We start from the raw sequence: 15158 nt of genomic DNA on the forward strand, positions 1-15158 counted from the left end.
CATCAGTAAAAAAATAAGGCATATGTAGAATACCATTAAAAAAAGCTACTCAGAGGGAATGATTTCATGAGATAGAGGTCCACACATACAGATTAGAAGCCAGGCTGACAGCCAAATAATAAAACAGTAGGAAAAATAGACTCCTTTCACATTGCTCTTAGGGTATGCAAAACGCCTCCACATATGTGCACCAATAGCCATTGCTATAGCTTAGGTTTAGATGGGGCAAATGTACTTCAAGGGAACCTGTCAGGTTCTTATGGAACGGTGATTTAGTGTCACAAATTGCCCTGTAGTATTTAGTATCATAGCAGCATAGTTTATACGGTTGAAAAAAGACACTTGTCCCACGAGTTCAACTAAGGAAGGGAAGGGATTGCATGAGGAAGGGATTTAGGGGAAACAATTCTAAACAACATAATCATCAATGTTATTTATGTGTAAAAGGCATCTAGAACCTTCTTGAAGCTCTCTGCTGTCCCTGCTGTGACCAGCGCCTGAGGCAGGCTATTCCACAGATTGACAGTTCTCATAGTAAAAAAGCCCTGTCGCCTTAAACCTTGTTTTCTCCAGACGGAGACAGTGCCCCCTCGTCTTTTGATTTGATTTAATTTAAAACAACTTACCGCCATATATTTTGTATGGACCATTCATATATTTAAATATATTAATCATGTCCACACATAGTCGTCTTTTTCAGACTAAATAAATTTACTTGTTTTAATCTGTCCTCATAACTAAGACCCTCCATACCTCGAGAGATCATTGAAAAAAAGGAAAAACTTTAAACTTTTCCCGTCCATCGTTCCCCCGCGCATGTGCTTTGCGACAAGTGAAGCTGGCCTTGTACACCCCTGATTCACTGTACAGGTGTCAGAGAGCAGGCGCCAGTGAGGGATCTTCATATGTGAGTCTGATGTGCCTCATCAGACTCACATCATGGTAAGTAAAAAAAAGTTCATGTTTTTAATATCTCTTAACCTACAGCAGTCCAAAAGGTCAATTTGGGACACTAAATCACAAGCGCATGAGGACCTGTAGTTAGTTTAGCGTCCCAAATTGAAGTGACAGGTCCTCTTTAAACCCTTCCCGATAATTGCCGTAATAGTACTGCATGGCCGGAGGTGCGTTCTTGCATTTTGCAGTACTATTACGTCATGCTCATGGCACCGGCTCCTGAATGAAGCAGGTACCAGAAGTTACAGCTGGCACCCGTCTCTAGCATCTGCAATGCTGTTATGGCTACGTATGGAAAAATATCCATTTTTTTCATAAATAAATGCAATACGTACCAACAAAATTTTTCAAGTAACATGAACTACTAAATGTCACGAGAAAACAATTTCAAAATCACTTTGATATGTTAAAGCATTCCGAAGTTATAACCACTTATAGTGACACAGGGCAGGTTTGAAAAAATGGGACATGTCAGGAAGGTGAAAAGTGGCTTTGGCGTTAAGGGGTTAATGAGTGTCCTCTCGACATCTTAAATAGGTTTATATCTCAATGTGAAAAGCAACTGTGGAGTTTTTTTCAAAGTAAAATTAACTTTTGCTGTTTCAAATATGCAGCATCTTTTTGCATACAGTTGTAATTTTTTTGAGAATACATTAAAAATTTCTTTCTTTAATTTCAATAAACGTTCCAATACTCCCATGTGTGTAAAGGAGGTTTACAAACAGGTTTATTTCATGGTTGTAACTCCAGAACAGTCCCAAAGACCATTGGATATTCATGGCCTCATGGGAACAAGGGTTATCAATAAGACTGCATTACACCTTACAGCTGATCATTTGCAGGATGGAACTAAAGTAAAGCATCCAGAACTTTCTACAGAGGTCACAGGGGGCAGACAGGTCTGCGTGTAACTAGGGGCTGTCCTGTCAGGGACTGCCTGTATAAATTTTATACGTTGTAAAAGCATAATGGATGCTGGTTTTCTGCATATATCACCCCAGAAATGCTGCATCAAGGCTTTACTGTCTGAATATTTTCAAATGTATGTTTTAATTTAGGGGAAAGATTTAACAGTTTATTGCAGCAGGATCAGACTACAAATCATTTATTGTGTATCTGTAACAATGGCGATGCACACAGTCAGGGCTGGCGTTAAGGGGTGGCAAACTGGGCATTTGCGCAGGGCCCCCTGTCCTAAAAAGGCCCCCTGCATGTGGACTTTTGTAGACAGAGGATGAACCCCTAGGTTGAATGCCAGGTGAAGATGTTTATAATACATCTTCTGTCTATGTATCTACCAACTATCTCTTAAATGTGTCTATATTCTATCCATATATCTAACAATGTATGTACCTAGCTTTTTGTCTATTCATTTATCTATATATCTTCTATCTACCTATCTTTTTCCTATCTATTATCTACCCATCATTCTCCTATCTACTATCCATCAATCAATCTCTCTTCTATTGTATCTATCTCTCATATCTATCTATTTTCTATCAAAAAGATATATATATATATATACCCTACTTTTTATTTTTGCATCTATAAATATATCTATCATCTGTCTATAAATATATATAATCTTTATCATCTTTATCTTCTATCATCCATCTCCCTATCATCAGTCTATTTCCTATAACATTCTCCTACAGTCCCATATTACAGATACTTACCTACTACTGTTTGTAAAAGTTATTGTGCAGGACTAAAGGAGCCTCATACTGAATGTGACTGTTCATAAAATAGTTTGATTATGGGTCCCCACTTTTTGTTTTGCCCAGGGCCCCATTTGTCTAAAACCGGCCCTGCACACTGTAGATCTGCATATAAACTGCACATTGCTAGTAGGATCATAATTAAAGCTGTACAGGATTGCCATAGATCTGGTGGTCATCTTACCTTCACATGTAAATGCTCATCCAGAAGAATATTTCCAGGCTTGAGGTCCAAGTGGAGAAGTGGAGGACTCATAATATGAAGGAAATTCATTCCTAATGCTATCTCATGAATGAACCGAAACTTTAGTTGCCAGCTGAGGCTATGAGTGGGAATGAGTTTTTCAAGGGATCCATTTTCCATATATTCCATCACAATTCCTAGGGGATTTGTGCAAATTCCATAAATTTGAACAATGTATCTGAATTTTATCTTCTCCATCTTGGAGGCTTCTTCCATCAAGTTATTATAGGTTGTACTGCATGAAATAGGTAATATAGTTTAATGAGTATTTTTACCAATATTACCAATTCATTTATATCTTATTTACAGTATAAACTTTAATTATATTAAATTATATGATATTATACTATATATACTATATATTTGGATATCATTGGCTACTGAATAAGCCAAAGTCAAGTAAGTCAAAAGTACCAGGAACCCCTTTTATTTCCAAATCAAAAGAGAAAATGACATACCTGAAAGCCCCAGCAAGTATTGGGTTGGGGGCGGGGCTAACTTTTGGGCTATATCCCAAACATAGCTGCCTATTCGAAAACCACCATATTGGATCAATTTTTTTCAGTTTTTTTCAGAATCAAATTTGTTATATCTATTGTGGTTCAAAAGTTATCATGGAATGTGTATGCTCTGTTTATATAAGTTTTTATTTTCTGCTCCGAAATCCTAATGAAAATCCCAATGGTTATCCCAATCCCATTCCCATATCCCAATTCCATGATTATCCCAAAATTCCAATGATTGCTGTCTCTGAAATATGGGCTTGTGTGCAAGTCTGAGATGGAAAAATGTACCATAATTTTTGGACTATAAGGTGCACCGGATTATAAGGCGCACCATCAATAAATGTCTGCTGAGATGTTTAGGTTCATATATAAGGCGCATCGAATTATAAGGCGCACCTGATTATAAGGATGAATGACCAGCAGATGGCAGACCTGTGCACAGTTCAAGGCATGTTGTCTGTAAGTATGGTTGTCTGTAAGGCGCACTCTAAGAAAGGGATTTTTGGTGCGCCTTATAGTCCGAAAAATACGGTACCCAAGTTGACAGGGACAGGGCTATAAATTAGTAAAAATCTCTAGACAATATTACAAAATATGATAGCAAAAATAAATTACTGTAAAACCAAATTAAAACCAAAAATAAATTAATCTATTTTAAAGGAAATACAATAATATTAAAGAAAACAATGTAACATATTATTTAGCCATCAAGCACTCGACATTACACGGTTTATTGGAAATGTATTGCTTATCAACCACCATATCCAATAGCAATTTAATTAGGTGCTTAAAAAGTAATTTTACCATCTGAATAACAGGAGAAGATGATGTATTGTGTTTCAGATTACACAGGTCAGAATGTTGTGCTGTAATGTATATGTATACATCGTTCTAATTCTTCAGGGCATTTGTTCACATAGCAACAACAAAGGAATTTTCTTTAAAAACACAGAGAATTTGTAAAACGTAAAGGCTTGTCTGAAAAGTTTAAAAAGTGTACAAAGTGCCTGAAACGTTTCAGTGATGATTTGGTAGTTGTTTGACTTTGAAGAAATGATATTCCTCATCTGTTTAGGACCTGGAGGTCGAACTCCCATCAATTGTATTTTGATGATTGGAGCATTTTGGAGCATACAAAGCTACAGACTGTGTTAGGTAATGGCCCTGGAGATCTGTGTGTGTGTTGTTAGTAGCAGCAGGACTGTTAAAAATGGATTTACATTCCAGAATTGTATCTGGATATATATGAGATATTTTTGATACATGGCTGTCCTCTGCTCTAATTAAGAGTAGTAGTGAGCTTCCAGTTAAATATTACAGCAGAAGGGAGCTGTTTGTGCACTGGGGTACACTCCTGTGTGAGATCTCTTCACTGAACACAGCACAGCTTTCCAGCAAATTTCTGCTGTGGGCAGGGCTAACAAAATCAGGGAAGAAATAGGACCAGCTCTATCTTTTGCAGTGCAGCCACCCTGATTGTTCATACTGGGGGTAACTTACTAAGGGCCCGATTCGCTATTTTCTGTCGGGTTTCCCGAAAATTACCACTTTGCGCCGAATTGCCCCTCGGATTGTGGCGCATCGGCGCCGGCATACATGCAACGGAAATCTGGGGGGTGGCTGTCGGAAAACCCAATGGATTTGGAAAAACTGCGGAATTAAAAAAAAAAAAATGTGTCACTTGACACACGCTTACTTGCACCAGGAATAGGATAGTGAACTCCAGCAAACTCCGACGGACCTCGGCGCAGCAGCGACACCTCTTGGAAATTGGGCACACTACCTTAGTGAATCGCCGGAAGACCCGAATCCTCGACTGAGAATGCGCAGATGGATCGCAACAGGACCGGGTAAGTAAATCTGCCCCACTGTGGTGAGAAACGTTGTGCTCAGTGCACCATATGGGGGAGATTTATCAGAAGTGTCTGAGGTAAAACTGTTCTAGTTGCCTAATGGAAACCAATCAGAGCTTGGCTTTCATTTTATAAACAGCTATGGGAAAATGAAAGCTGAGCTCTGATTGGTTGCCATGGGCAACTAGAACAGTTCTGCTTGCAGACACTTCTGTAGTAATAGAGGATTGTAGAAGAAGATCACTATGGCAATTGGGAGCCAACTGACACTTTTGTGACTACCTCATGGCCAGTTACGGTTGTGGGCATGAGGCCTTAATGGGAGCCAATATGAACTGCCACTACCAATGGATGTAGTCGCCTGCTTTGCTATATTCAAATGAACGTATGCCATTCACACGAACATATACATACATTTGCTGCGTTGTAGAGGAGGAGGGGTGACCCCTCCCCTCTCTATAGCGATGGATGACGCACAGCACTGTAACACGGAGAAAGATAGGACATGTCCTATATTTCCCCCTGTGTATGGAGTAGCACTGTATCGCTCAGTGCGCCCATTGCCGGCCTATGGGGGGCGTATATAAGGCCGCAAGCTTGCTGCCGTATATACCTCTCTGAATGGATGTGTGAATAGTGCCTAATGTGGAGCAGCAACACAGACACTACTACTATCTTATTTTCTGTATCATCTTGCGCTTTATATTAAAGTATTAAAAAATAAAAAGATTGACATCTTTGTAGACCTACTACCCACATGCAGGACCATCAGATATTCCACTTGTCTTGATATCAATCAATTTCTAGACCTATGTTATTTGGCCAAGAGCACAAAGATCAAGTATAGAAGAAGATTAGGACCCTGGGGGGAGATGACATTATTCATGTGCAGCCAGCAATACTGTACAGGAATCAATGGTCAAATTATTATCGTGAAGATTAAAGTAATGTTCCAGTATCCTGCCTTTGATTCCACTCTCCGGGGATGGCTTGATATGAATATTTGAAATGACTATCGGATACGAGTGTTTGATCCCTGACTTTGACCGGACTACTCTTCTGATGCTCATTTTAAGTCCTCCGAGTCTCGAGAGATGGGAGACATAATTAAAAACATGAACATTTTAAACTAATCATCTGATTTAATCTCCCGCTAATCAGCATAATCCATTCCCAACGTGCTCAAGAGATTTCCATGCAAATGAGATTTTTCTAACACAATAACAACTTCATCTATTCATAGGCCTTTTCATCTAAGACGGTCTTTAGTGGATTTGCTTTGTGATAACATGGAATATCATGTATGTTGGAAAAGTTTAAAGAAAAGTCATTAGTGACGTGATTAATATTGAGTAACATGACTACAAAAGAGCAATCACTACCTATCCGTAACTGATTCATTGATCGTCCAACCTGTATATCACATCAATAACATTATACTAGACCATCAGTTACTGAAAGGATAAAGTACGGTAGATAGAAAACTATTTTATATACACTATTATATAATGCTGAGTTAAAGGGTTAGTCAAGAATTTTCTTAAAACAGGTCTAAAAGCACATATTATTATAACATAACTGTTACCCATTAACAGAACCCACTAACATATAGGGAATGGGAAGTTTATAAATCCTTTAAAGGAGGCCTACAAGCAGTTTTGACCATACAGAGTAACAGATAGGGGGCCATTTACTAAGGGTCCGATTCATGTATTTTTGTCGGGTTTCCCGTATTTTTCTGATTTGTGCAGTTTTTCCCTGAATTGCCCCGGGATTTTGGGGCATGCGATCGGATTTCGTCGCAATCGTGCCGGGTTGCATCCGACGGAATTCGGGGTGTGGCCGTTGGAAAACCTGACAGATTTGGAAACATTTTTTTTAAAAATGACACACACTTACCTGAACCAAGAAATAGAAGGTGAACTCCGGTGAACTCCAGCGGACCTCGGCGCAGCAGCGACACCTAGTGGATATCGGCGCACGGACCTTAGTGAATCCCAGCCGGACCCGAATCAGCGTCGGAGAACCCGCCGCTGGATCGCGACTGGACCGGGTAAGTAAATGTGCCCCATAGTGTTAGGAATTGGTCTCAGAGAGCTGAGAAATCATACTTTACTTTGTATTGTTAGTAGCAGCAGGACTGTGAAAAATACATTTCAGAATTGCATCTGGACACATGTGAGATATATTCAATAAATGGCAGCAAAGTCTCTGCCTTACGCTAAGAGTAAGAGCCATAGTGGATTTCTAGTTAAATATTACAGGAGAGGCGAGATGTTTAGACACTGGGGTACAATTGAGTGTAAGATCTCTTATCTGAACACAGAACAACCCTTCCCCTCTGAGAAGGAGCGACAGCAGACTTCCGGTTAGATATCACTGCAGAGGGGAGCAGCAGAGGAGTATATTGAATGTAGAGATCAAAGAACACCGCTGTGTGAGGTGACTACTCTGGTGCTCCAAGTCCCGCTAAAATCCTGAACTATAAATGCATTTTTCACAGTTCTGCTTCTACTAACAATCCAAACAAAGGCATACTTACACAGATCTCCAGGGTCAATTGTAACAATCCAGGGCCATAGGCTCCATTAATATTGGCCATGCGGTTTAAACAGAATTAGAAAATATAAAAATATGCATTTCTGAATCAGCTAATGTAACTTATCTCTAAAGTAAGTAAAAATTTGATGTTGAAATTCTACATGCTGATTGTAATTTGTACTATACCTATCATTAAGGGAGAGTCACATGTAAGATGGCAGTGCCAACGGTTGCTATGGAACTAAATTGGAATAAAAATCACCTCCAGATCTGCCATATTAGCACATTTTTTAGTTCCCCATTAAAATGTCCTTGTGTGTTAACCAATAACATAAAACATAATAAACATTGCAAAAATTTGTTTTGCAACCTGAACTATTCAGAATTTACATTATTCTATGCTATAATAAAACAGTGGTTATTTTTTGTTTCTGCCCTACAAAAATGGACTAAAATGAATATAGCTGAAAACATCAACTAATTCCACCAAAAAAACTGCCTTAATAAGGTTATGCCACGTAAGAAAGTTAGAATTGGGCACTGGAATAGTTGGAATCTCTGTCTGTTTTCAGCTTCATCTCCATTCGCTGCTCTTACCGTACGGCACAATATGCTCTGCTGACTGTGTTTTATAGGTAGTCTCCATTCTGGACTGCACAACTCTGAACACTGACTTATTTTAACCCTGGCTGTTGTAATCTACTGTATTTCCACCACACTCGTTTGCCTCCTGCTAACTTTGTTGCAGGCTGTAGATGGTTGAAGGAAATCTACCATCAAAATGAAGGATGGATAACCAAGTGATAATTACTCATATGGTAGATCCAGGCACATTGATTGTTAATCTTTTTAGATTTGTTATACATGGTCTCCTTTCTTCTAAAATCAACTTTTAAAATTATGCTAATGAGTCTAAAAGGTGGTTTCCAGAGCCCCTTCATTCTGCAGATTCAACGGCTGTTAGACTGTCTCCACCTTCCCCTATGCTCCCACAGCACTTCCCACTCCATCTGCCTAAAGTATTCTCACTGCAGCATATGAAATTTCAGCACACAGTGGGAGTAGTGCTCCTTACAAATTGTAATATTCTGCAAATGTGCAGTTCTGAGGGGCTCTTGGAACTTCCCTTAGAAGGCTCATTAGCATAATTCTAATCTATGAATAAGTGCCTCTGAATCTATGTGCCTGGATCTATGAGTAAGTGCCCCGGTTTATCCATGCTTAATTTTTATTTTCTTCAAGCTAGCTATGATGGACACATCCCTCCTCAACTAAAATTCCTCCCCTCATGGTTAGTTTTGATGTCAACGGGCAGATCCAATAACTCCCTAGAAAAATCGGATCTCATAAGAGGATTCTTTGGATTTGGATTTCCATATTTCTGATCTCCTGACCTATACTAATGTTCTGACCATCAGTTTGTCTCTTGATTTTCTACTGCAATGTCCTCTTGGTTTTGACCCATATTTTAACGTCCATTCTTCCGTGCTTGTTTTGTACTGTTTTGTCTCCATGTTTTTATTTTGGCACAGGATGAGAACGTCAACCAGTTGTCACCTACAATCAAGGGTAGGATAGGAAAGTAGGTAAGGAGAACTAAGTGGGTCTAGCTTTAGGAATCACTTTCTCTCCACAACTTTATCCATTCCCAAATCAGCAGTATTATAGAAATGTTTTTATTATTAATATGATTAATGGATACATTAGTAATAATAACAATGATCCCTTAATTCAAAGGAATTATCTCCGCACCTTGACCCAGTTCCCTTCTATTTTCCCCTGGTTGTTTACATACATAGGAGCCAGTGTCTTGTTTTGCTTGTCAGCTCATACTGTATACTGTAAGAAAGGAATTCAAGTTTTCAAATTCCAGCAAAGGTAAACTGAGATGCGTGCTGTCAAGTTGACCATGTCTCTGTAAATTCCTGTTGTCATGCTTCAATCAGATATGTAAGCTGTTCAGGCTTTTCCTATGCTGCAGTAAAGATATGCTACTTCAGAAAAGTGACTATGCACTCATGAAGTATAACCGGTTTTACAAGCCTGGAGAGGCAGCATGGTTTGGCAAGTGTCATCTTCCTAAACCTATTTAGAAAAAAATATTTCAAGAATGAGTCAATGAGTCACTGTGAAAGAGGTGCAGAACAAAACAAAGTGGAAGATTGAAGAGTGTTAGTAGAAAGTAAAGAATAAGAAACTTTTAGATAAAAATATTGAATCATGAATGCCAAGTTATATACAGGCGGTCCCCTACTTAAGAACACCCGACTTACAGACGACCCCTAGTTACAAACGGACCTCTGGATGTTGGTAATTTTCTGTACTTAAGCCTTAGGCTACAATAAACAGCTATAACAAATATCAAAGGTTTCTGCCATTAAGCTTTATTATTAATTGTGACTCTTATGGCAATCAAACATTTTTAAAATCCAATTGTCAAAGAGACCAAATAAATTCTGTCTGGGGTTACAATTATAAAATATACAGTTCCGACTTACATAAAATTCAACTTAAGAACAAACCTAAAGAACCTATCTGGTACGTAACCCGCGGACTGCCTGTATATATATCCGATCGGCGTTTGGGCATTTGTCCTGGGCCCCCTGTCCTAAAGAGGCCCCCTGCATGTGGACTTGCCCGGGTAAAGATGCTTATCATCTATCATCTATCTGTCTAGATTTATATATATATATATATATATATATATATATATATATATATATATATATATATATGTATATATTACTGAATGTGACTGTTCATAAACTATTTTGGGGCCTCACTTTTAGATTTTATATATATAATTTTATTTTTTCTAAATGATAAACTGATAAAGTATATCATTGTATATTTAGTAAATATTTTATAGCTTTTTTTTTTATAGAGCATTGTGTGCTGTATATTCCATGACGGATTCACATACATTACAATAAGATGAGAACAAAACTACATTGAAGTGGATCTAATGGCAGCAGAAACTTCCCTAGGCTATGAATATATACATATATATTATAGAGTTCATGTTATAACATATATATATATATTATTTTACAGAGTTGCATTAAAAATTCTGCAGGCTTCAGAGCTCCAGTAGCAGAGAATTACTAATAACTCTGGTGATTTGGATTTTAAAAGGTTTACTTCCTAGTAAAAGCTCCACTCAAAGTCATATGGCAGATGTGCCTACACTCAAAGATGCACCGCGGCAATTTGTTTTCCATCCCTGCCCCTCTTACAGGATTACAGCGCACATAATTGATGTGCTAAATGTTAGAGCCAGAGATTTCCCTGCAGTGAACCATTCTATCTGTTCTGATCAGACTCTATTTTCATTTAGATTTCTCTGTCCCAGTTCTGTCTGTTATCAATCCCATGATGCCTCATCACTGCATTGCATGGACAGATAAAGACTGTTCAAACTCAGCCTGATGAGCGGATAGTTGGATTATCCCTTTCTTTCTGTACATCTTTGACACAAAAACAATGTGACTGGAGTATGTGTTATCATCAGCAGTATATGTGATAGAAGCTCATGCTCCCATTGACATAAAGACAGAGGGTTACCAAAGGAGCACATGACCCAACTTGGTCATGAATTTTTCAAAAGAAAAAAAAAAACACATAAATTGATACAGACTGAGTTGTATACTTGGAGACAGAGAAAGAAAGACAGAATGAAGGAAAGAAGTAGAGAGGAATGGAAGTAAGAAGGAAGGACAGATGGAAGGCAGGAAGGAAGGAAGGAAGGACGGATGGAAGGAAGGAAGGACGGGCGGAAGCAAGGAAGGAAGGACGGACAGAAGGCAGGAAGGAAGGAAGGAGGGAAGAAAGAAAGGATGGAAGGCATGAAGGAAGGAAGGAAGAAAGAAAGAAAGGACAGAAGGTAGGGAAGGATTTACTGGACTAATCTTTTGAATTCCTCACAAAAGGTACTCCAATAATAATAATAATAATTCTTTATTTATATAGCGCACACAAGCATGTCAAATTGGTCCCTGTCCCCATGGGGCTCACAATCTAAACAACCTAACAGTATGTTTTGGAGTGTGGGAGGAAACTGGAGTACCCAGAGGAAACCCACACAAACACGGAGAGAACATACAAACTCTTTGCAGATGTTGACCTGGGTGGGATTCGAACCCAGGACCCCACTGCTGCAAGGCAGATGTGCTACTCACTCAGCCACCGTGCCGCCCAATGAAACCTGAAGTATCCCAATGACTGTGATGACGCCCCTTGGGCTCCGTACGTGGTGCACACAAGCAGTAGAGGATCCCCCTATGCAAGGACAATGCCACATCTCATCCCATACCTTATCTCTCTAATGATCTTTTGATATTTGTTATCTATGAAATTTATTCGCTTAGGCATTTACATACAATATGACCCTATAGACATAAACCTAAGAGTCACATTTAGCCCCTCTTTCTTCATAGGCACCTATATAATATAGGTGGACGGAGCCAATGAACCACAAGTTGAATTAGTGACATCCTCCTTGGGCTGTATTCTAAGGACTGACATTCTTCAGGTGAACTTATGATTCCTCACAGAATCTGCAATGGAGGCTCCTAAATCTCATATGTGATCGAAGCCAAATGCAAATTTTCATAAAACCTATTCTGTCTGGGTTTTTTATGCAGTCACCATACCAAACATGGGGGGCAATTTAAAAATCATAAATGTGAACCCCCATTTTTACATTGATTTGACCTAATTATTTTTCAATTTTGGTGAGAGATGGCTGTAATCGCCCAAATTCGAAAAGGGTGCAAAAAAGTTGGAAAACTGGAATATGTCAATAAATACCCATCAGATCCAAAATCTGAAGAAAGATCCAAGCACGTAATATAGAGCATTTGATATTTGAATACTTTGTAGGCAACAAGAAAAATCCCTGACTTTCAGAGAGAAGGAGAGCACAGTAATCAAGCTCTGTGATATGTAAGAGGTGGGACTCAAATTACAATCCTCCCCCCCCCCCCCCCGAAGAGAACAGAAAACTACGAAGTCTTTGTTCCTGAATTATACTGAATGTAGTTGATACTCAAAAAATGTCACCCCCCCCCCCACCTCACCCCTGGGATTGAGAGTACAGGGACAACTTTAGTGTCATTGGATAGATTTTTGAGAAATATCGTAACCATTTAGATTTTTGGCGGTTACAGAGCCATCTGTCAATTAAAAATGACTTAAATCGTAGTCTGAATCAATATAATTTTTCCTTGCGAATACAAATTTGCAATGAAAAATGGGGTTTTCCATTTATGATTTAAAAGGGGGAAGGTAGAGGAGCCGAGTTTGGTATCATTGCATTGAGTTTGGTATCATTGGAATGATTTTTGAAAAATATTTTACACATACATCTTTAGTTTTTGCTGGCTACCAGTATACTGGGTGGGGGGGCTGTATGTTTGCTTCCTGTATATTGGGAGTAGTGTGCTGGCTGCCTGAATACTGGGGGATGGGGGCAGTGAGCTGGCTATCTGTATACTGGGGGGGGCAATGCACTGGGTATCTGTATACTGGGGAAGGGAAGTGTGCTGGCTACCTATATACTGGATGGGGAAATGTGCTAGCTACCTGTATACCAGGGAAGCAGTGTTCTGGCTACCTGTATTCTGGATGGGGAAATGTGCTGGCTACCTGTATACTGGGGAAGCAGTGTTCTGGCTCCCTGTATACTGGGGAAGGGAAGTATTCTTGTTACCTATATACTGGATGGGGAAATGTGCTGGCTACCTGTATACCTTTATATAAGTAAATCTGCCCCAATATAAAGCTAATACAGGGGGCACATTATCTATTTATATTTATAACAGGGTGTGCACAGTATTAATTAAAAGGGGGGCTGCATGTATTCATTTATTATCGGGGCTCTGTACATATGTAAAATCATACTGTATATATGTACATAGGGATAGGGAATTGGTCTTGGTGCTGTGTTTCTGTACAAAGCTTGGTTCTAGCACTGTATATATGTATCGAACTCCATACTGGTCATGTATTTATGAACTCAGCTTTGTTCTGGTGAAGTATATATTTAAATCGCTATTATAATAATTCATAACAAGCACAATATTATAATTTGAAGGACATTGTACATTTTAATTAAGGGAGGGGTACTGTATATGCTAGAATGAATTTGAGGGAACAATGTCTAAGGTAACTTAGTGGGATAGTGGGCATACAGTATATTCCATATATAAATGCATGTCTCTAATATTTTTAAATTGGTGGTGGGGGCTGTTTGTGCTAAAATCATGGTGGATTGTACATATTTTAATGACCTAGGAGGGGGGAATTTTTTGAACAGGAGGAATCTCAAAAAATTCGAAAAGTACCGTATATACTCGAGTATAAGCCAACCCGAGTATAAGCCGAGACCTTTAATTTTACCACCAAAAACTGGGAAAAACTACTGACTCGAGTATAAGCCAAGGGTGGGAAATGCATTGGTCAAACCCCCCAGTAGTATACAGCATGCCAGCCCCCAGTAGTATACAGCCTGCCAGCCCCCAGTAGTATACAGCCTGCCAGCCCCCAGTAGTATACAGCCTGCCAGCCCCCAGAAAAATACAGCAGCCCCTAGTAGTATACAGCAGCCCCCATGTAGTATACAGCAGCCCCCATGTAGTATACAGCAAGCCCCTAGTAGTATACAGCAAGCCCCTAGTAGTATACAGCAAGTCCCTAGTAGTATACAGCAGCCCCTAGTAGTATACAGCAGCCCCTAGTAGTATACAGCAGCCCCTAGAAGTATACAGCAGCCCCCATGTAGTATACAGCAGCCCCCATGTAGTATACAGCAGCCCCCATGTAGTATACAGCAAGCCCCTAGTAGTAAACATCAGCCCCTAGTAGTATACAGCAGCCCCTAGTAGTATACAGCAGCCTCTAGTAGTATATAGCCAGCCTGCCCCCACGACCCTTAAAAAAATAAACTTAAATACTCACCCTCCGATGTCAGCGCGGCTCCCCGATGTCGGCGCGGCTTACCGATGTCCCCGATGTCAGCGCGTCCTGTCTTCTTTCTTCTCCGCGGCTCCTCTTCTCTCTTCCGGCATGGACGCGGCCATGTTTTCTTCTAGCAGGCGCATACTATGACGCGGCCGCTGCTGACATCATAGTATGCGCCTGCTAGAAGAAAACATGGCCGCATCCATGACAGAAGCAAGAAGAAAGAAGAAGAGCCGCGGAGAAGAAAGAAGACAGGACGCGCTGACATCAGGGACATCGGTAAGCCGTGCCGACATCGGGGAGCCGCGCTGACATCGGAGGGTGAGTATTTAAGTTTATTTTTTTAAGTGGGTAATTTTTTTTTGGTAATAGACTCATG

The 15158-nt window shown here is 39.7% G+C and overlaps 1 protein-coding gene across 1 annotated transcript in view; it reads right to left on the reverse strand.

Moving 5' to 3' along the window:
- The window catches only part of ANKK1 (ankyrin repeat and kinase domain containing 1), a 66460-nt gene that overhangs the window by 28107 nt on the left and 23195 nt on the right, over window positions 1-15158 (reverse strand). The window contains exon 2 of the mRNA XM_072155860.1: window positions 2860-3154. Within this exon, the coding sequence (XP_072011961.1) occupies window positions 2860-3154 (295 nt within the window). The remainder of the gene's footprint in view (window positions 1-2859; window positions 3155-15158) is intronic.

The sequence above is a fragment of the Engystomops pustulosus genome, chromosome 6 (assembly GCF_040894005.1).
Source record: "Engystomops pustulosus chromosome 6, aEngPut4.maternal, whole genome shotgun sequence".
In the NCBI taxonomy this organism is placed as follows: domain Eukaryota; kingdom Metazoa; phylum Chordata; class Amphibia; order Anura; family Leptodactylidae; genus Engystomops; species Engystomops pustulosus.